At 46.0% G+C, this 22913-nt stretch overlaps 2 protein-coding genes across 5 annotated transcripts; both read left to right on the top strand.

The window, feature by feature from the left end:
* The first annotated feature begins 69 nt into the window (after positions 1-69).
* LOC135392625 (protein FAM32A-like) lies at positions 70-1711 on the top strand. The gene is made up of 4 exons (XM_064623337.1): positions 70-219; positions 512-650; positions 766-819; positions 1132-1711. Exons 1-4 carry the CDS (start codon positions 155-157, stop codon positions 1198-1200), a joined length of 327 nt encoding a protein of 108 aa, XP_064479407.1. The 5' UTR covers positions 70-154; the 3' UTR covers positions 1201-1711.
* A 1786-nt stretch (positions 1712-3497) lies between these two features.
* LOC135390737 (ras and EF-hand domain-containing protein homolog) lies at positions 3498-22016 on the top strand. Of its 4 annotated transcripts, none has more exons than XM_064620590.1 (19): positions 3498-3919; positions 9705-9847; positions 10343-10673; positions 13648-13797; positions 13858-13948; positions 14052-14147; positions 14675-14871; positions 14926-14994; positions 15060-15141; positions 15719-15789; positions 18364-18500; positions 18679-19285; positions 19762-19842; positions 19900-20246; positions 20303-20384; positions 20440-20554; positions 20717-20836; positions 20942-21018; positions 21774-22016. In XM_064620590.1, exons 2-19 carry the CDS (start codon positions 9793-9795, stop codon positions 21859-21861), a joined length of 2796 nt encoding a protein of 931 aa, XP_064476660.1. In that variant the 5' UTR covers positions 3498-3919; positions 9705-9792; the 3' UTR covers positions 21862-22016. The 4 variants fall into 4 exon arrangements, with proteins under 4 accessions (XP_064476660.1, XP_064476659.1, XP_064476658.1 ...); XM_064620591.1 differs by having other exon boundaries at positions 3499-3919; positions 18679-19109; positions 19176-19285; positions 19762-20246; XM_064620589.1 differs by having other exon boundaries at positions 18712-19285; positions 19762-20246.
* The last annotated feature ends 897 nt before the right edge of the window (positions 22017-22913 follow it).

Below are 22913 nucleotides of genomic sequence, written 5' to 3'. Positions count from 1 at the left end.
GTACCCTTTGTTTTTCCCATAGTTTTTCGTTTTTCCAACCTGTTTTGTACTACGCTTCGGTTGAATTATACCGGCTGAATCTCTCATATCGTTTTCCCGAGTTTGTGCGTGTTATGAACGTCTACGGATTCCTGTAAAAGCAGGATTATCGAAAATGTCTGAGTACGAAGCCGTTGCAAGAGGACCTCTGAAGTTCAAAAGTAGTTCGGGTATCAAGAAGTAAGTGAATTTTCGTTGCTTTATCTGATTTAGCGTGAGTTACCAGCACTTTCTCGAACAGTACAGTTCATTGTTTACACATGAGAACAGTATGGATATTGCGTTCCCCACGCAACCTTACGCCTTAATCTACTGCATTTACATTATCCTGAATATTGACTCGAACGTACCACTGTATAACTGTTGACTTTGATCGACATGTTGCTTACTTTACTCGTCAGCACTGTAGTCATGCTTGGTGTTGACGTGACAGTGCTAACATGGCACACTGAATACGATTTGCGCCCCGCAGGAAGAAGAAGAAGGACAAGGACCTTGCTAAGAAAATGGAACAAGCTGCCAGAGCACCGGCAGAGACATATACACCGCAAGTGAACGCAATCCATAAAACGAAAGCTGAAAAAGCATTTCTCAAGATGCAAGAGAAAAGGGTATGACCCACACCACTCCATCCCATTGAAGTGTCTGATCGAAATATCTTATTATGATACTTTGGAACATCATTGTGATATGGGACTCTAACGTACAATACGTTGCTATTTTTAGCAAATCGAGAGAATTATGGAGAAGGCATCAAAGACCCACAAGCAGAGGGTGGAGGTGAGGCTATATTTTACTATTTTATTAAAAAGAAAACTTCAGATATTGTTACGGAATCAAGAGATCAATCGATTGGCATGCAATGTCAATGAATCGCTTGACGTGCAGTTTTATTTAAACCATATATAATGTTTACGAAAATGGGCTCGGCTAAACCTAACTCGTTTGTAAGTCCATCACTCTGTGATCACCATTTTATTGGGTTGCGCCTCAGTTGCCTGGAAAAACATGCATGAAGAAATGAGCGGGGCAAGCCATTGGAAAGGGCTGGTGCGTAAAAACTATCTACTGACGCCATCTTGTTTGTTTCAGGAATTTAACCGGCACTTGGATTTGTTGACCGAGCATTACGACATCCCCAAAGTGAGCTGGACCAAGTGAAACGACTGCTCAGCACGTTGCTGTGTGCACCCTGTGAAAGACCCTGCGAAATATGAGGACATTCTACAGCCTCCCAGGAGGACTTTCTTTTTAATCTTGAGGTTTTTGTTCTATTAGATTAAGTTGGGTCTTAAGGAAGAATTGAACACTGCAGAAGAGTCATGTTGTGGGGTGATTGAATACGGAGTTTCACAAAGTGGGGCAAGGCTGTGACTATGAGTCATTTATGTGTAACACAGCAGCAGACGTGTCCGGATTCAGGGTTTCCATGAACAGGTGGCCTGTGCCCTTGAAATTGTGCTGTTAACCCTGGTGCCGTGAGGGATGTCTAAACGCGACTTTTTCCAGACCAGTATGTCGTACACAACATTTCCTGTGTCAGTCATAAAGGAAAAAAACGGGACAGCATTTTGCTATTAATTTTGTCTGTGTTCGAAATAAACTTTTCAGTGAAAATGAACCTACTGCCTGATGTATGTGCGAATGAAATAAATGGAATCATCACACCACATATGATACTGCATGTTATTAATGTTACGTGAAATTAATGTTACAGCGCTAATGCGGAATAGTAATAAAAAAAGGGAAGAACTCCATTTTCTATGGGCATCATATGGATGAGGAACATATTTCCCATGATTCCCAAAGGCTGTTGTTGGTGATTTATAGACGGCGGTCAGCATTTTGCAAGTTGAATATATAGTCTACATGATGTGAAACAGAGTGTCTTGTAAAGTTCTAATTTGCACTGGACGCGGTTGGACTCGCAATATACTGTGCCACGTCACTGCACTCAACTCAACAGCTATACCAGGGCCCCCGCAACTCTCGCAGAGCGAGCGTTGTCGTTATTTTTAAAGTCGGCGCGCTACAAACCGCTTCAAACGTCACACGCCAGCACGTGGTGGAAACCATTGTGATAGGCCGCAATTGCAGTACACGTTGCGATTGGCCCTGGCGCGAGAGCTCTTAGCGAATCACGGGCGAAGTGCTGTATTTCACGCGCGTTTCGGGATAACGACAAGTTCTGGGTCGGACCATCACCAAGACCCCCACTTTGGGGAGGGGGGAATCCCCCAATCGCCCCCTGGACTCGCCACTGCCGGGACCAATCGGTCATATTACGTGCAAGTCATCTTGCTCGACTTGTAGTTCCAGTCTTTTGTGGCGAGCGCACAGCACACGAGGACTGGTGGATTCCATGATGAAACGAAGACTGAGCAATGAAAAATTGGGAAAACTGAACGGGACTGGAGCCATCCTGTACCAGCGACGTAAAGACAAACAGGACGAACGACTAAGTGTCATTGGATACCACTCACACACGTTCTCTAACACTGAAATAAATTATACGACAACAGAGAAGGAAGCACTTGCTGTAAGACCTCTCCCTGTTTGTAAACAAATGACGTCATAGTGTTCGACAGCGCCACCAATTTGGTAGAGTTGAACTACGTTCAAAGCTAGTGGTCAACAAGGTAGCGCCCGAAAGCCACGGTCTTGAGGGGATTACGATTGTCTCTGAAAGGGACGCGACCTTCGGTCCTACTTTTCTTTCAATAGGAGGCAGCGAACAAGTGGCCATTCGTTTAACCCAGCTCTCGCCTTCCGATCTGTTTCGGTTTCAGTCTGTCTACCAACGTCATGATGACGTTTCTCGGGTAGAGGTTTATTGAGCGGAAAAGATTCTTCCTCTTCGCAGACAACCAAGCATTGTTTTCGCACTCTCTCCGCGTCTCTTAATCAGCTGGACTCTCTCCCAAGCTGGACACGGAAAAAGGGGACAAACACAACGAAGTCTCAAGCTCGATACTTGTTGTGAAGGGGCTCATTATTCCATTCTCCACATCACCACCGGCAATGGGGTAGAGTATTGTCCCCAGCGATGAACCTAACCATACATCATCTTAAAAATAAAGTTGTTGTCGTTGCTGTTTCGAGAAAACTGACTTCGAGACAGAATTCGGGAAACCAACTCAACCTAAGCGGCTTCCAAAAAGCCTCTTGGGCTCGTTTCATCATCAGCTAGCCCGCGTTTATATGCAGGAGGCGTTGGTTTATGCTATTTTATGTCCCGGTCAGTTGTCGTCTGCTAGTTGAATACCAGGGGAGTGATGTGGTTTCTGTTTCCGCGGAAGCTCGGAGGAGCAGAACACAAGATGACGTACAACGAAATGTTTTGCAGCATGATGTGGAAAAATTTACTATATCAAGCGCGTGTTCCCTCTCTTGCGGCCCTCACTCAGTATGCTACGAGGCTATACTCTCACGCCAGGGCCAGCGCGCTGCGTGAGCATCAGAAGCAGACGACAGGCATACACAGCTGCGTTCGTTTACTCAAGTTTGCGATTGTCGCTATGTTCCTCCAATCTGGGCGAGATTCGTATTAAGATCACGTGATTTCTCGTAGAAAGGAAAAAAAAAAAAAGTCTGTATCAAGTAAGCATCGAAAAAAGGAAAGAAAAGTGAAAGTATCGCGTTTTGCCGTTCGTCTGCTAACTGCTCCCGCCTTACCATTGGACGTGCGTCAAAGCCCGCGTAGAGAGCTTGTGCACCTGTCGTGGCGCCGCTGGAATTGTATATTGCAATCTGCTTTTATTGTATCTGTGTTCGTGCATGCGTCAACGTGGGGGATATAGTGCTTGTGGATACCCATTCGTCGAACAAGTGCGCGTATGTCTTCCGACGTTAAAAAAGGTGGTGCAAACACTGGATCTCTGTGAGTATCCGTTGCCTCACTCCAGGAAACCAGGCTGCTATGTGTATAGACCGTTGTAGCGTAATCCATATCGTGCGGAGATTTGAGACCGCACGATTATAATCACTGAAATCAAACGACTCAGGAAGAAGGTGCTGACCTAGATCCTCCCGATCTGCGATCAGGGGTGCTACCATTACACCACGACAGCGGTGCGTTACACCTACGTTTACACCAGGTTACACCAGTGTAGATTCGAGTCCTGTCGTCAGCACACTTTGCCTGATTTGTTTGATTTCATTGATTCTTGGGCACATGGAGCCACACGTCTTTGTGTCATCCATATTTGTAGCCTGCCTCGGCTAATTCTCGTTCTTCACGATTAATCATTGTGGGCTAAGGGAAGTAACATGTTGAAGCTTCGACTGCGAAGTAGCGCAGTATACACAGTCTCGGATTTTTGGTCGAATTTGATTGACGTATGGTACCAGTGCTGTTGCAGCATGTTGTCACGCTAATAATTTTAAAACTCTTCGAGATAACACGGCGATTTCCTAAATAACTTTCACAGTAATTCACCTAGAGTAAATAGATCAGTAGCAATATGACGAGTATGGCATCTCCATCCTTTTTTTTGTTATTAGTGATACCGCTCCGTCGGGTCATTTTTATCTGGAGTGCTTCGACAAATTTGATGGAGTATGTGCGCAACTGATAAGGACTCCACTGCTCATCGGTATCCTTGTCTCCCATATTCCCCGTTTTGTAGACTGTATATCGATACGTAGATATACGTCAGCAACGGTTTCCACAAGGACGACGGCTTTCCCGGGAGCGATGACTAATCGGTTTGGACAGCTGTGCCCTGTCCTGTTTACCGTCCTCTTTGAGTCCTTCATTATACCGAAAGAAAAAAAAGAAATTCACGCAGGCATTTTTCTTGTTTGTTTGTTTATTCATTATTGACCTGCAAAAGGGGACAGAACCCCCACTTTTCGTTGTCATATAAGCTTGCGAAGAATCACCCGCAGAGCTGTCATCTATACTCCTGTTCCAGGAGATTTAACAACTCAACTTTTAACGTGGTCACGCGTTATGTCAAGGTGTGTTTTTCAATCTGGAGAGAAGGAGTGGGAGGGGCGGTAAGAGGGGGAGGGACCCAGCTTGTGATGTACCAGCTAAGCTTATAGTACTCTCGGCAGCATATACTTGGTGCGAAGTACTTCACAAACGTCTGCACACGCTGTTTCTTAAAATCAATTTTATTGTTTTAAAACCAATTTATCTGAGAACTTGGGCTGAGAGAGAGAGAGAGAGAGAAAAGGAATCACATTTCATGAGAGAGAGTGAATAATTGATTTATGGAAATATTGATTGACCAACTCCGAGTTTGCTAGGAAAATCCCAAAGAGCTTAGCGCCGCTTTGAACTCTGGGAACTTGCTGGAAACAAAGGCTGAGGAGAAAGTCTCTAGGCTGTTTTGTTTCTTTCTCTCTAAGCCGATTGTCCACGAGGAGTCAAGGTCAGCGAAAACGAAACGTACACCACTCCTTACTCCAGTAATTTCCCAGGATGCAATGCGAGCCGCAAGGAGCGCTGGGATTTTCTGAAATCGTCTATTCCCTTCATATAGGCGTTCGAGTTGTTCCCTCGCATAATTTCTCCCTTCCCCCTGGCAACATATCCACCGAGAGTACCCCGTACCTTCGATCCAGCACAGGCACGATACCTCGAACTACGAAATTCTAGCTGGTTGCTCAAGGTATAGTTGCTGAAGTTGTGCCATACGTCGGGTGAAATCCATCTGGCCGAAACGTCACCATCTTCCGTTCTGCCGATTCTTCCGATGGTTAGAGTATCGTTATATTGTACTTAAAGGGACACAAACCTCGACAAGACCCCAAATTTCGAGCGAAAGTGACAGAAGGGCATACTTTCCTTTGTTTCCGTGCAAAGCCGGAAGATAATCTTTAGGATCTTGCTTCTACTTGAAAAAGAAGCAAAACTACTCTGTTGCTAACTGTCAGTTTCACGAAAAAGGAAGAAGAAAGCTGGTCTTGATGACGTCCTAGCAAATAAAGCGCTATCTTATTGAAGCAGAAGGGCCTAATGGGCCAGGTGAAACGACACACTCCGTTCGAAATATTGGCGCCTCCTGACCCGAGGTTTCTCCTTCTATCTACACTCTTAAAAATGAACTTCACCTCATAGCACGCTCCTAGCCAACCATCATCTCGAATGATATCGTTATCTGCCCTGATTTGTTGAAAACGGGGGGCGTACGCCGTTTCTGTGACACTTATGCTGTTCATAATTGTCACAGAAAAGGCGTACGCCCCGTGTTTTCAACAAATCAGGGCAGATAACGATATCATTCGAGATAATGGTTGGCTAGGAGCGTGCTATGCGGTGAAGTTCATTTTTAAGAGTGTAGGCCTTTACCAGATAGCCGAATTTTTCCACTTTTGGATAAACCACTAGCAAACGCAAAGGTAGTCCGAAGACCATAAATAATTAGGCGAGAGAGTGTGCAGGTACTGTATGGGGAAACGGCTGTCTAAAAATCAGCACTCAGTGGTTTATCTCATCTCAATTATCTCCAGGTATTGCGAGACTATTTCTTTCCAGTAATAAACACGCGCAGCCACATGGTCCACCTTCAACTACAATATTGGCACAACACTTTTAAAGCCTTTTTTAAACACTTTTAATGCCCTCACAGTCCCATTTGTAATTCATTGAAACTCAGAAAGAGTAAATAAAACCGGAAACCTGAAACCTGAACCTGAAAGCGCAACTGCGGTAATATGGGACGGCGGAGTACTGATAGGTATAGGGTTCCGAATTTTCGGTCTTTATTTTCGGGCAGATTCGGCGTATGTTTTTCGATGCTTATTGATTTTCACGCAATCGGCGTTTTTCGACGTTTTTTCTGGCTTGTATGCATGGTTTACCGGACAGTTATCGGCGCATATAGAAACCACGATGCAATTTTCGCACAACGCTCATTCAACATGGCGTTGTTCACTGCGGTAGTGTTTTACGGCTAACGAAAAAGTAAACGAATTGATTGGTTGATTGATTTGTAAAAAAAAAAAAAAATGGAGATGTTAGTCTCGAGCCACTCGGGACTGTCTACTCCAGGACGCGTTATTCGACGGATATTTTACGCAACCATCGCATTTCTGTACGTTGTTCCCCTGGGACTGGGAGGTACCCGGGTTCGAATCCCGGTGCCGGCTGTGCTGTCTGGGGTTTTTCCTGGGTTTTCCTCAGACGCTTTCAGACATTTGTCGGCACAGTTCCCCTAGAAGTCGGCCCAGGACGCACATTTCCCAGGGCGTCAGTCGTGACGTTGCCCACATACGTGAGGCCGACAACGGCAAGCCCTTTCACCATCACCATCATCACCACCACCACCACCACCTGTACGTTGTTCTGTTCGTTGTTCTGCGTCAACAACTTACTTACTGGGCATGTGCAGCAATTCATCTCTGTCATGTCCTAGAATGTCCCTCTGTATTCGGTGTTTTTTTTATTAAAACCGAATAAGGGAAAATTTACCCGGCATACGTTTTACGGTGTTTTTTGATTAAAACCGAAAACGGAGAAGAATTGTTTGTATTGCGTCCCTTTTCCTTTTGCGCACTTTTATCTTGTTTAACCCTTTCTTTAATCTCTTTAATCCGGGAATACTTTGCACCCGGACATAAGCCACGCGATCGACAGTGCGGAAACCGAGGTTTGCGTGCAGGCCATTTGAATACGTTCCCGCACTGTAAACTGGAAAACACCCTTATGGGTGTAAATGGCTTGTCCTATAACTGACACCTCTTTTTACACCGTACATGGTCTGGAACACCCTTTTTAGAGGGTGTATTCCGTGTAAATCACCCCTGGAAAGGGCGCTTTTCTTTGAAAATGCCCTCTTTTGCACCCTTTAAACACCCTTTTAGGAGGGTGTAAGATCGTTAAACACCCTCCTAAAAAGGTGTATAAAGGGTGCAAAAGACGGCATTTTCAAGAAAAAGCACCCTTTCAAAGGGCGTTTTACACGGGATACACCCTCTAAAAAGGGTGTTCCAGACCATACGGTGTAAAAAGAGGAGTCAAATATAGGACAAGCGATTTACACCCATAGGGGTGTTTTTCAGATTACAGTGCGAGAACGTACGTTTTGAGTTGTGCGTACTTAGTGAGAGACGTCCCCCTAGTGGGCAGACGCGTTTCTTATTTCCCGGGAAACACATTCGCAGTTGCCGCAAACAGGTGCCGGAGAACATAAAATGGCGTATTTCTGCTACTCGAAGCCACCTGTGAGAGAGCTGAGAGGCCGTGCGCTCATTCTCTTTTACATATGCATACACTGTAAACTGAAAGACACCCTTATGGGTGTAAATCGCTTGTCCTATAATTGACTCCTCTTTTTACACCGTATGGTCTGGAACACCCTTTTTAGAGGGTGTATCCCGTGTAAAACGCCCTTTGAAAGGGTGCTTTTCCTTGAAAATGCCGTTTTTTGCACCCTTTATACACCTTTTTAGGAGGGTGTTTAACGATCTTACACCCTCCTAGAAGGGTGTTTAAAGGGTGCAAAAGAGGGCATTTTCAAAGAAAAGCGCCCTTTCCAGGGGTGATTTACACGGAATACACCCTCTAAAAAGGGTGTTCCAGACCATGTACGGTGTAAAAAGAGGTGTCAGTTATAGGACAAGCCATTTACACCCATAAGGGTGTTTTCCAGTTTACAGTGTATCTACATTTATATTAGTGATGGGACGAATACAGAAGTTTCCGAATCCAAGGATGGGTTCTGCGAACCCGCGAATCTTTCGAATCCTTTGTTGTGTTTTTCTTAAGAAAAAGAGTTTAAAAAAGGCCAGTGGAAAAACACTTCAACTGAAAAGTGTTTTGAAGCAGCATTTGGTATCTTTGTTTGACGAAAAAGAAATTAAATAATGGTTCACTTTCAGGAGCAAACATACCCACATACTTACTTTTAAATGTAATTTATTTAACGTATTGTTCATCGGAAATACATAAACTCTCGAGTCTGAATTCTTTCCACAATCAAAAGCGAAACCCTGATACTTTTATACTTGTAATCTAAGCGTTCCTGCCTTAGCTCTTTCAGTTCAGTGCTTAAGCAAACAAACAAACAAGAAAGCGCAGCTGAAAGTTTTAAATTAATTCAGATTTATTTGATAAAATTTCTCGAGTATTTATTTCATCCATAATTGCAGCTTGGATATAGGGCATTTATGTCGGGGATGAAAGTGAATAGCAGCTATAGGTGATTGATATAGATTAGAAGAAAAAAATATTCGGGACGAAAATGACCTCAAAAGTGAATCTCACATTGTGTTCTTGTCACAGTCAGTGTGGGCAATATTTTCTACTCGTAATCTTCCTTTGTGACTGGCTTGGTGAGCGGAATATATGTTCGTAACTGCCCACCGGAGCCCGTGTGCAATGTGCTGCAATATTTACGTCAAAGCGCACATGCTTCGCATTGTTCTCGTTGATTGTTAATGGCTTTGCCATAACCATACACTCTGAGAAAAAAAAAAAGAATAGTGTTGGAAGACTAATTACAGCTTTTATCGCATCCCCTATCACGCCAGTTACATCCCATTTTAGTCCCCCGAGCCTGGTATTTACTCCACTGCATTGCACATGGTCCCTAAACATCGCATGGGCGTCTCAAAAGGTGTAATTGTAGTCACTCTACAGTTACACATTTTTATTTAGAGAATATATAATTAATATATAATATTATAAGACTATTCTCTCTATGCATACTCAGGTGATGGCCGTCTGTACTGAGCTGAACTGGTCGGGTTTGGCTATCGGACAGTGAGGCACTTTCACGCCTCCGTTACAATTGTACAAACATGGCTACGCTGCAACTGGAACAACTCTTCAAGGCTTGCGACACGAGTGGTACAGGTCAGTAGATGTTCCTCCGAATGTGAGCCTCGGACATCCGAATATCTTCTCACCGCGTATTCACACGAGCGACGTCCTCACGGAATATTCTAGTGGAAGAAAAAGCGAAAACACTGCTCACAGAGCCGAAATTCAGCCCCGTGTTACGTTGAGCACTCACACGGTGCGGAATATTGGGAGTGGCGTACTGCCCACCTATAGCAGACGACACTTAGCAGACGACGCGCCGTCAGCGTGTTTTCCTGTCGCCTGCTACGGAATATCGCATCCTTCCGCTTCTAGGGGAATGTCGCTCGTGTGAATACACGGTCAGTGTCATCTTCGTATCTCGGTTAGGCCTAACCGAGGTACGAGTAAGCACACGCATGCGTTTATGAGCACATACTCGTCTATGGTATGTCTGTCGTACCATAGCCTCGCTTCTTCAATATCAACGTTCGGAGACTACCATACACTTCTTGAGGCACGCCCGCCACCCCTATTTCTAATTTGTAGGCTTCCTGGACCAAGAAGAATTGCGCAAACTTTGCAGTCGCTTCAGCATCACCAGCCAAGACGCCGACGCCATCTTTGAAGACCTGGACCACGACCGTGACGGCAAGATCGACTTCAACGACTTCAAGCAGGGTTTCTCGGATTTCCTAACGCAGTACCCGGGTACGTGCGGGGACACGCCGAGTCCCTCGCGGAGTTCCTCCGTTGAGGAAGCGACAGATCGCAGGGAGTCTGTCACGGATGTGGGTCAGCTGGGAGACAAGGTGTGGACCACTCACAAGGCCTGGCAGAATTTAACCACCGAGTTGGCCAAAGCAGGGAACATGATCAAGTGAGCTAATCTGTAGATACTTTCGAGTGTATTTCCAGTATGGAGTCATGTACAGGTCAATATAGAGAGTTTTAGAAGAAGTTTTTTCCACCGCAACCAAAAGCGCAAGCACCTACAGGAAGCACATCGCGCTTGTAGAGCTTCACAAAAAAAAGAAAAGAAAACCTCGACAGCTCTTTTTTGCAAATCAACTACTGGGCGAACGGATTAAGCAAAGGGGATTAATGAAGCAAAATACCTGCCTCCGAGACTAGGGAATGCAGCAAGAACAACACTAGCCAGGTTATTTCCAAGGGAGGGGAACGGGCGTGTTTTCGTTTCCGTTATATCCGTTTCTGATAGAATCCTTTCAATTTCGTTTCCTTTACTGTTTCCGGTAATGGGAACCGCTGTTACTGCGCAGCGGCAGGACAGCTCGTTCATCCCAGTAGGGCACACCGTTTATTTTGCCCAAGTGCTGCTTCGGTGTCACGCGTACACACTGTACAGATGTAATTTCGCATCGGTGGGACGCATACAACTTGCAGGATTAAAAAAAAAAAAGATATGGAGAAACACGTCAGTGGTAGAAGTGCAAGGGTGCAGGCGAGCTGGTACATTTTGAAAACGACGATAAAAACCAGAGACACGGAACAGAAAAAGACAACACGACACGTTCTCAAACGTGTCGTGTCGTGTTGTCTGTTTCTGTTTCGTGTCTCTGGTTTTTATCGTCGTTTTCACAAACACGTCAGTGTCGCGCTCAAGGTCCGAGTCCAGCAACTCAAGATGCGGCGTGACCCGACCTATATATATGCTTGCGTTTTCATATGTCGTGGAGTCTGTTGCGTATAGGTCGCATGTGTTTGGCGTCATGAGTCATGCAGACTGAGAAGAGCGCTTTCCGTGCTCTCGTGTGATATTCAGGGCATATATTACGAGGAACGGAATCACCAAAACACAAAAATAAAACGAAAAATCGCTCATACGATATTTCTGTTTACGGTAATGGAGGACCGCGGTAAGCGTTTCGGTTTCCGATATCATTACCGTTCTCTAGTTGTTTCTACGTTCTCTGTGTAGTCTCCAGTTTTTTTTTTTCGTCGTGAATCCTTGGCACCAGCTTCGCTTGTCATCTCACCATTCCTGCAAAAGGACTGTTCGTTCACACTCAACGGTTCATAAATTACAATCTAGGTATAACAACCCTGGCGATGTGCAGGGTATATTAGTTGCGGCAATATATCTCGCGTACACTTTCACCAGCGGCATTCGTGCGGCAAGGATACTCTTTTATGCGTGTGAACACATAACCTATCGAACAAATAGGTTGGCAACGCTGAATGCTGGAAAGGCGCTGTCGTGAATAGAACAGGTGGAATGGGTCACGATGTGGATATATGCGCACTTCGTTTTTCCTGGGCTCTTGCGCGGTCTCTTTGCAACGAGACGAAATATGTTCTTGGAGTTCCCAGAAACTGAAGAAGAGGGCAACACGGGTTTTCTTCTCTCTTGAGCTGGAAAGTGAGAGTAATACGAGAATATAATGATAATACGTATAACCTTAGTGGCGCATTAAACCTGTGATCACGAGAGACGCCTGAGAGTACAGTTGGCTGTTCGCTGTGTTACCACTTTTTGCGGAAGAACTGGCGCCACCTATCGCCCTTGAAAGGAAAGAGGCGCGCGTCTGGGTTCGAGGGTATTTGGTTAGAAGTTGGGAGGCGATGAGTCGAGAAAGACGGCATCCCGTTTCCGCTCTTGAAAAGTGGATGAACTAAAGACCTTACAGGTCGCATAAATTTGTACCAGGAACAGGTATGGGAATACCTGAACGAAAACACAGCGTCAGTGAAGCAAGCACACCGCGGCTGGTCCTACATGGCTGAATTGTTGGGTAGCATACTGGTTGGGTAGCATAGAACCCTATGTACCATATAAGAAATACGTGAAAGGCTATTATTTTGCAAGTGCCACAGTAGACCCGAAAATACATCTGAAATACATCTGAAAAGTCAAAAGACAAAAATGTGCCTCAATCCGGCCGCTAATACATTCATCATGCGGAGTATAAACCAAACACTGGTTAAAATAACGGAGGTACTCTCTAAAAACCACGGCAAAAAAAAGAAGAAAAGAAAAAGGCGACTGCTGCGACCCGACTACTGCCGGCGCGTCGGAGAAACTAGATGTGACGTCAGAAGCAGGTGACTTTCCACGCTGCAATGATGGAAGTGACGCCAGGCCGCTTTATGTAGGGTGGGGGGGCATTACTTACGCTTCTTTTGCACGTGAACTGTACCCGCGTTGAATGATGACAAACATCAAACACGTTTCGGATAAAAGTCATCATTGAGAGCTATTCTCCGCTAAGAACTCAGATTATTCGGGAGTCTCTTCTATGGTCCCCTTAAGTAAGAAAATGGGTTGCTCAGCATAAAAAAAAACATACTAGAATAATAAAAAATAAAAATAAAATAATAAAAATATACCCAGTCCATTAATTATTTACAAGATGCTTGTGTGGAGAGAGACTGATATCATGGCAGTAATGATAAAATAAATACGGTGTCGCATGCTTCAGCATAGAGTTGCTACACAATTCGTTTGCACGCGACATACGGACATTAATTGTTAACGGTGTTAAACTTCGTACGTCGAAAGCAGGCTTCACTTTCTTATAGCTGGTCAAGTTAGTCCTGCATGCCCCGCGGAATTGTAAAAGAGTTGACGAATGACGATCCCTAGCCGGGTATCCATATCCATATCCATATCCATATCCATAGTTGCAACAGCGTCACTGGCGCAGTTCTTCAATTGGTGCCCAGGTCTTTCGCTGTTATTCTAGCAGACGACAGCTATGCGTGTTGTTTCCTGCGATCCGTGCGATTGCGCTGTTCTGCATCCGCGTACTTCGTCATCGTCTCTTTATGTGTGTGTGTATGCTGAATTAACGATAATTATACGTGAACTAATTAACATTTGAACCCCCTAGCCAAGAATCGCTCAACGCTCTGTACAAGGAGCTGCAAAAGACGGACAGGCCTCAAGTAGTCGAACGGTTCGAAGACGTCATTGCGGATCTTCTGGACAACATGAAGAGGCTACAGGAAGAGAACTGTCAACTTGAAAGCACTTGGCTACGGTACGCGCCTTACTTACTTGTATGCACCCGTTGTCTACGATAATGACGAATGTAACGCAGAGAGAAGAAAGAACACGAGAGCCATCTTAGAAGAATGGAAGAAGAGATGGACAGCCAGGTCAAGATTATGGAGCAGCAGGCCAAAGAAAAGGTAACATGCGTTAAGGATGGTATAGCGATATCAAGGCAGCCCAAGCTCCGTCGGGAAGGGGTGGGGGGTTGACGGCATATGACAAATGAAGCCTTCCTCACAGGCCCAAGAAGAAGCTGAAGCTCAAAGAAAAAATCTGCAAGCTCGAATGTCGGAAGAAATGGACGAGCTGCAGTCTCACGTGTCGCTCTTCGAAAAGGTAAATTAGACGGCCTGGTACATGGTAGAACATGACTCTCTAAGAACACGTGCAGTTTGACAGTGGCGTAGTCAGGGGTTGGGGGGAGGGTTCCAAGAATTTTTTTTTTTATTTGGGAGTTTTCCCATATAAAGGCCCCATAGGATCCCCCCCCCCTCCACCCGGAATATTTTCCTGGCTACGACACTGCGTCTCGAGAAAAGAAGACGAAACACTTGGACACAATCTTTGAGGGCCCGTTGCTATGATCTCTTAGCTTCCTTACGTATAGCACAAATACGTATAGTAGAAACAATCTCGCTATTCTGCACTAGTCTTTAACAGTTTGGAACAATTTGGATACAATTTGGGAATAAAATTCCAGCTTCCTTTCGACTTTTGACTATACGTCACGGATTCATTCCAAAATATTCGTTTTATACTGGTCGCGATCACGAGCGGACATTGTACAGAGGTGACAGTTGTTTCCGGGTTTGTGCTCGAGACCGGAGTGTCCCTTTCATGCAAAACAGTGACTGCATTTTCAGGTCGAAAAATGGCTTCGCGCGAATGAAAGCCACGACAAAAAGCTCACTTCCGTCCATTCTAAGCTGGACGAAGCACTCCAAGAAAATCGCCAGCTCAGACTGAGCCTCATGGACACCCAGTCCAACGTAGCCCTGACCAGGAGCGAACTTGCGCAGATACGCACCCAGTACGAAAACAAGTGCAAGCAGCTATACGAGTAAGTGTTCACGCTCACTTATTTCCCCACTGTACCGTTCATGTGCCCTTGCAGCGAACGCGACAAGATCATGAACGTGTTGCAAGAACAAGGGTTCGTCACGAGACAGCTTCAGCATCTACAGTAAGTCTTCGGCTGCAGAAGGAACTGTGGTATAGGTTGAAGCTCCTTTTTTTAATCGCTTCCAGGGACGCTAACAAGAGACTGCAGGACACCAACGATATCTTGCGTAGCGTGCTGGAAAAAGCCGAGAAAATGTCGCCGCAACAGGCAAGTTGTCTTGGGCGTCCGTTAACTCCATCATATAGCGAATTCGGGTGGTCATTTCGTAGCAACCTTTTTTGCCAGATCTCGAGCAGTCATGTTCGCTTGGTCAAAATGAAGCAATCTCGCATTTCGCGTGACGCTTTCCGAGCGCTCGGAATTTGCCAGCTAGCACTTTTTTTGCCCGGTCTCAAAACGATCGAGCAGCAGATTGCTCAACTGTATCCGGTGCCGTCACATCCGCTCTGCAACGTTGGCGAGTGCCCTCATTGGCCCGCATGTTGAAATCACGTGGTTTAGCAGACGACAGAACTCGAAGACTTGCTACCGCGACACCCCTAGCGTGATCCGAGTACCTAAAACCGCTAGATTCCTAGCAATCATGTTCGGGTGGCAACGGTCACGTGATCCAGCTCGGTCGCCGACTAGCAATTTCCAAGCCCTCGGACGTGTTGCTACGAAATGACCACCCGAATTCGCTAATAGTCACGCGATAAGCGGTTTGCCCACTTGCGTTGTTGTCCATATTCCGCTATTGAGTGTCCCCTACTACATTTCAAGGAAATTTTCGTTCGTCGTTTAGGTGCCACGCCGGGAATCAATCCTATCCGACTACTTTGGACAGGACTTCTTGTCGCCTAGGGCCCCTAGCAGGTGAGCGACAAGTCTTTGGAACGCTTTCTTCCACAAATGAAGGACACGGAGTTTAAAACGGTTATGCAGGTCACCCTGATGACTATGTATTCACCACTTGCTCTCTGTACGCAACAGTTACCTCCAACAGCTATCGTGACGTTATACAGTTGAGCCGAGCACTGAGCCCTCCTGTGTTTGCTCTATGGTACGCAAGGGCGCGGTATCACTGTAAACTGGAAAACACCCTTATGGGTGTAAATGGCTTGTCCTATAACTGACACCTCTTTTTACACCGTACATGGTCTGGAACACCCTTTTTAGAGGGTGTATTCCGTGTAAATCACCCCTGGAAGGGCGCTTTTCTTTCAAAATGCCTTCTTTTGCACCCTTTAAACACCCTTTTAGATGGGTGTAAGATCGTTAAACACCCTCCTAAAAGGTGTATAAAGGGTGCAAAAGACGGCATTTTCAAGAAAAAAGCGCCCTTTCAAAGGGCGTTTTACACGGGATGCACCCTCTAAAAAGGGTGTTCCAGACCATGTACGGTGTAAAAAGAGGTGTCAGTTATAGGACAAGCCATTTACACCCATAAGGGTGTTTTTCAGTTTACAGTGTAGGTACCTGCTGCGCGTCCTACATGCGCTGACGCTGTCGAAGCACGTCAAGGAAGCCATCCTTGCCATGAGCGAATTTTGCTCACGAAGTTCACAATGACGTCAGAACAAGTACGACTCCAAAACAAAATATTTTTTTTTTCTTCTCACAAACAGGTTGTGACACTTTGGTGTAATATGTTTTTTTTGTTAATCATGGTGCACACCGTACTGCGCCCCAGAGTACCGAGGAAAGAAATAACGATTAATCCGGGATACAAGCACTTGAAGAAACTTGAGCGCAGAGCTCTGACGTCAGAGGAACGAGAGCCTAGGCCATTCCTATTGGTTCTCGTAATCACGTGATCTCTCCCGCGGGCACCTCACAATGGTGGAGATGTCAGCCGCGCGACTTTCGGTGTTAGCTGCGCTGATTTTCTTCGCGTCCAGCTGTTGTCTCCTTGCGCGTGAAACTAGGAATGCAGGCTCAGTATTTATCGTTGGATAACAAGCGCTCATGTGACACGTATATACGTAACAACATGTAGCACGCGTAAGATATCAGGGAAAAACAAACAAACAAACAAACAACAACAAAAACAAACAAACTCTGGTAACACAGCTCTGCAAGCACTGTGGCATCCTACACTCTAAGAAAAAAAAAGGAGTAAAACGGGGAGTAATTGCAGCTTCTACTCCCCTAGACTGCAATTACTCCCCATTTTGGTCCCCTAACCCGACCTTTAGTCCCGACATTTACTCCCCAAGACTGCAGATTGTCACTGAACTTCGCGAATGGTCTCCAGAATGCAACAGTCTATATAAATATGTGCCCTAGGTCAATCTGATGGTATAAGGCTGTATAACTCAGCAAACGTAGCAATTTTCCAGCCACACAGAGTAAGAAACAGTTAGCGCATCTTTCTTCGCAAATTGTGCCCTATGTATGGCGCAAGGTTTTATATCACTCGATACATCACGGTTGACGGTTTGCTTCATAGTACTCGTATTTTCATGCATGCACACGAGTTATGTACCTGGGACTCTTACAACAGCGCGTGAAATGCAGTCTCAAATCTGCGACATTCATTTACTCCCGTGCATTTATTCCCGAAAGGGACTATTTTTTTTTTTTTGTGGCAAAGCATTTACTCCCCCAAAGGAGTAAAATTACTCCTTTTTTTTTTCTTAGAGTGTGGAAGGAATAGTCTCCAGCTTTCATTTCTTTCATTTCGAACGACCTGAGCGGCGTATACAAACTTCTAATTTAGTTGTCATAGTAAGAGGCCTTGGATAAGGAAGGAACAAAAGTGCACAAGTGTGTACCTGTCTCGCCGCACATGTGCACGGAAACCTTTCCCCCTCCAGCACTAGCATACGCCTGTCTTCCGAGCCGTCATCGAAGAGTCACGCGCAGGTGCGTCCCGCTTCTTGTATCACGCTCCAGATCGCACTCAATGCGGCCAGATATTTCGGCGCAGAGCTGAAATTACATAACGCCGTCAAGTTTCTGTGTTGGCGATGGGACTGTGAACTACAACGCCTGAGTGACGCGATCTTTGCAAGCGAAGTGAGAACAATATACGCAAGACGGAGTCTGTGTCAGGTCTTTGTTGAGGAAACGAAGAATCTTCGGCGAAGTTGATGGATGATGTCGCAGGTGCAGTGAAGTGATTTGTAAGGGCTTGCGGCTATCGCCTTCGATGGAAATCACGTGGGGCGACAGGTATCTGCCTCCGTAGCGCCATCTGTGCGGCAGGTCGTGTAACTAAAGCGAGGGGGTTGTAAGACCCGTTTGAACCCGCGTATATGGGGGATTCCCAAATGGGTAAAGGGGGAAACCTTCCACCACGACTTGGCTTGCGGAATCGTCAATTGGGAAGACTTGTCTCAGTGGTTGCGGTTTCAGATGGATGCAGTGGTTAGAGCGCTGAGAGCATATGCTGTTGGTCTGTTAGTGTTCACGGTTTCCTGACCTCACACGTGATCACTCTCATAGGAGCCTGCGGGATCGGCCTCACTTCCTTGATCCTGACGAAGAAGAGCGAGCTTCCGCAATATGGTCAAAAGGAGGGTCTCCACCCAGTCCAGTGATGACCAACGAACTCCCATTGGCTCCCGTCTCTGAAGGCACAGGTACTCCTCTTGCATATCGTAAACACAGAAGTAAACACACAGAAGTCTTAGAGACAGTGATGACTAGAAGACCCCGGAGTACCTGTATTCTGTAACGAGAAGGCTGGACCAGATACAAGAGGTATCCTCTCTTGTACACTAAGGCCAGCCGTCCTCCGCTTCTTCCATCCTGTTTCAGACAGTGGCATGTCCACACTTCGGTCCGTTGCAGAAGCTGATCAACCGGGCCTTGCCGAGATGGCGCCACTTTCATCGCTCGACGAGCCAGAGGATGGGAACAGCCTTACCTTCAAGCCTCGCATCGTCCACGAGACGCTTGGGCAACGCCGGCGAAGTTCGACATCTTCGTCCCTTTCGTCTCCCGTTCAGACGCTAGAGGCAGCGACTCCCGAAGACGAGGTTCAACCTGAACCAACAATGGTGACCGTTCCCGTTCAAACTCGTGCTTCCGCGACGCCTCCACCGACGGCCCCGAGGACCAAGCGTCCCTCCGTGACAGAGAGGGGGACAGAATCCTTGCCCGTTGCACTCGGTGAAAGTGTGTCTCCGGACTTGAGCATCTCTGCGAGCAGTGAGAGTGGAATAGGCAGCAGAAACACCTGGTGCAGTGTGAGTGAAGTTAATGTGGGTAATGTTGCGAGGGGGTCATTAAGGGGAGATGACTCATGTCGACAGCTGGAGAGTGTGGAAGCCTCACCTCAGGCGACGCCCAGCAGAGCGGCCCTGTCGTCCAGGAGGATCAGCGAGATTAAACGTCAGTTGGGTGTGGATCCTACCACTGCGAGGTAAGAAAAACCCTCTATAACGCCATATATATATATATATGCATAGGCGCATGGAACCGCTCATTTTACTAACTGAAGGTGATCCTGAAGTTGAGCTCCTGTGCTCTCCGATATTGTAGATAAATCTTTCTGCACAAACACCAGCGCCACATGTTGATTCGGCTGTGTTTGACCTTCCTCTCCGAAGAAGCAGAAGTTTCGCTAGCACATGTCTTCAGGCTAAGTTTGGAAACGCGCTGCTATTTTCTTCACCGGCGTTGTTTCCGTGTCTTAGATGCTTACGTGACAACCTTCATCGCGAGGTAACTTGAAAGTGGTTTGCCTTAGCAGGGCAGTGCACTGAAACGTAAAATACGTAGGTGTTGTGGACTGTGCTTTCTAGACGCTCTTTTTACGCGCACATGGGCATATCGAGATTAGCCGTACCTTCATAATTTCTGTCGGGACACTGACATGCATCCGTCGTCCTAATGCAGGTACCACCGTACGGCGAGCCCCGTCGACATCTTCCGGCGGCCATCCAATCCCAACGTCGCCGCCTACACACGACGTCAGAGGTCTCTCTCTCCCCAGAAGCCCGTATCCCTTCCAGTACCGTTACCACGTACACGCAGCATACCTCAAGAACCTGCTACGAGACCCCGAAAGCACCTCTCACGACAGCTGGCTTCAAGTCCCTCATGCGACGACGTATTCGTCAAAGAAGAAGTCTCAGCGAGTTCGGAGCCCCCTACACCGGTTCCGAGGAAGATGTCGAGGAGGTCTTCGTCTCAGCCGACCATGAGTGATTCGGGGTCACCCAAGGCAACGGAAGCTACAGGGGAAGTCTTCGGGTTCTGTTCCGGACCTCCAGAACAGACGTTCAAGGTTGTCTTTGTCGGGGACGCCTCTGTCGGGAAGTCATCATTCATCATGCGGTTAAGCAAAGGTATCTTCCTACCGCAGCTGACGTCAACTTTGGGTAGGTCCGCGTTGTCCGCGTCGCAACGATAACGTCCAAGAGAATTCTTTTTGCAGGCGTTGACTTTCAGACGAAGAACGTGTCCATAGACGAGAAAAACATCTGCCTTCAGCTTTGGGATACGGCTGGCCAAGAAAGGTAGACCTGACGACGACTTCGGGGTCGGCGTTTGTTTGACAGCCATATATTCTAGGTTTCGGTGCATCACGCAGTCGTACTTTCGGAAAGCCGACGGCGTCATGCTCATGTACGACTGCACCAACGAACAATCTTTCGTCCATGTCCGACAGTGGGCGAATGACCTGGAGGTAAGCCGTGTTATGTGTGTAGGGTACCCTCTTTTCTGCCATCGTCCCTTCCAGAGCTGTCGCCCACCGCGTCCCCAGGCACGTGGGGCGTTTATCGACCTAGTCCGAGATAGTGACGCAAGGATAAGATTATCCTTTTTTTTTGTTTGTTTCAAATGCCAGGAGGCCGCTTCCAGAGGCGTCCCTATCATGCTAGTCTGCAACAAGACGGACCTGAGGGAGTGGGCTCTATCGCAGGGCAACACTGTTATCAGCCGTGAGGAGGGAGAGAAGATAGCGGAGGTAACGACTTCCGTATATTTATCATGATCAACATGTTCAACGGGTTCATGTCGAAGACTTCGTGCGTGACGTTCGGTGATCACACTGTTTTTTGGACACACTCAGGAAATTAAAGCCATTTTCATCGAAACCAGTGCCAAAGACGGGTCCAACATCCAGGAGGCTGTAGCATCGCTGACGAGGTATATCTTGTCTTTTTCTAACCCAACCTAACCTAACCTCACCTCATGAATGGTCTATGAATAGATTTTAATCCTGTTCCCCCTCTTAGCTCTACTTACGTATCACTCTGTGCCTTCACATGTTCGTGTTCAAGTGCACATACACATTTCACAGTGCACATATTAATATGCCAATATACATTTTCACATGCATGTGATAACATGCACACGTTAATGTTTTAACATGTGCGTGTCCTATGTATGCATACACGTGTCATATTTCTATAGGTAAATGTTCCAGTGCACATGTTCATGTTCCAATTATACATGTTAGCAAACATGTCCTAGTGCACATATTTATATGCACATGTTCGTGTTCCAGTGCACATATTCAGATGCACAAGCCTTTATATGTTAGTGTGTGCATACATGTTCCATGTGTGCATACCCATATTCATGTGTACATGTTCACATGCACATTTTCGCACGTTCACACGTGCATGTTCCATTATGAAGGCGCACGACTGAAGCATGCCATTTCTTCATGATGCGCAATTTGGCATACAGGGATACATTAATAACAGGTGCTTAAATAATTTGAAAATCGAAAACCGTCTGTATGTCTCCTATTGTATAGACAGGTGGTTTACAGGTGGATGTAACAACAATATCTCGTTAGAACAGGCGTAATATGAGCCATTACAGCCACTGTCTGGCATTGTGTATGGAAGATAGATTAAAAATCCTCCCTGTGATATATATTTTTTTTTCTCCAGAGCCATGATCGCTAAATCGATTCCACGGGAAAGTGGAGACGTCCAACTCGCACAAACGCCCAGCAAGTCAAAGTGCTGCAACAAGTGACCATCACGCCATTTGATTTCTCTCGCGCGACAACTAGTTTTTGCGAGAACCATCTCGTATCGAATGGGCTAACCTCAACTCTTCATTTCTAAAGCGGAGTATAGCGAATATATAAATGCACACAATGAGCGTTAAGAATATATTTTTTAACTACATGTTGTACATATCATTTGAGAACGATATATTTTGTCACATGGTTTCGACTTGGTATTCGTGTGTTTCGAGTAAGTACGACGAATTGAATTGAATCAAACTTCGATGATACGAATTAACGCTGCATTGCGAAAAGGGAAAGGGTCAACTTGGAAAAACCGCGATAGGCTGGTGAGGAAGGACGACAGGAGTACCTCTTATAGAGATTTCCTGCTTAATACGAATTTCCGCTTAGTACGATTTCCTGCTTAATACGATTTTGCGTGTTCAGGTGAAAATCGTGTAATTTACGTGTCACTGTACACGTTTTTTTTTTCTTTGTGTGTGTCGCGCTCTAATAATACATCAATCGTGTGCAATGATCGCACGAATTATTGGGTTATTTCGCAGACTGCAGAATAAATTTATGAACAATTTTGCGAATTATTAAGGTATTTCGTGAATACGTTCACGCGTGAGGTGAACAGTCGCAACGTGTTACATTGGAAACGTAAAACGTGCATACCAGCCCTTCAGTTCTGTGTCTTGCCTTACTGATCTTACTGTATTACTCACATTGTCTCACTGTTTTCCTCCGTTGCAATTAAAATGCCTTCACAAGAATGCTTCTGAGATAAACCCCTCTTACGTGGCGATATTAAGATTCTGTTAAGTTTACGATATTGAGTTGTCTCCTAGCAACGGCTCAGGCGTGCTCCCGGAATGGGTGCGAAGGCAACCTTGGAGCAACATTGTTGTCAGGCGGAATCGTGCTCATTTTTTTGTTTTTGTTTTAAGCAGTACTTTGTGGAACGCGTCGGTTTTAACCACACGAATTAAGGTTGGATTCTGGATTAGTCCGGAATTCCAATCGCACCGTTGACTATGTAACATTTTTTCGTTTAAATTTCGTGTTAGCG

Source organism: Ornithodoros turicata, chromosome 4 (genome assembly GCF_037126465.1).
Source record: "Ornithodoros turicata isolate Travis chromosome 4, ASM3712646v1, whole genome shotgun sequence".
Classification (NCBI taxonomy): domain Eukaryota; kingdom Metazoa; phylum Arthropoda; class Arachnida; order Ixodida; family Argasidae; genus Ornithodoros; species Ornithodoros turicata.
The sequence above is the reverse complement of the archived record's forward strand: the minus strand, read 5'-3'. Positions and strand labels throughout refer to the sequence as shown.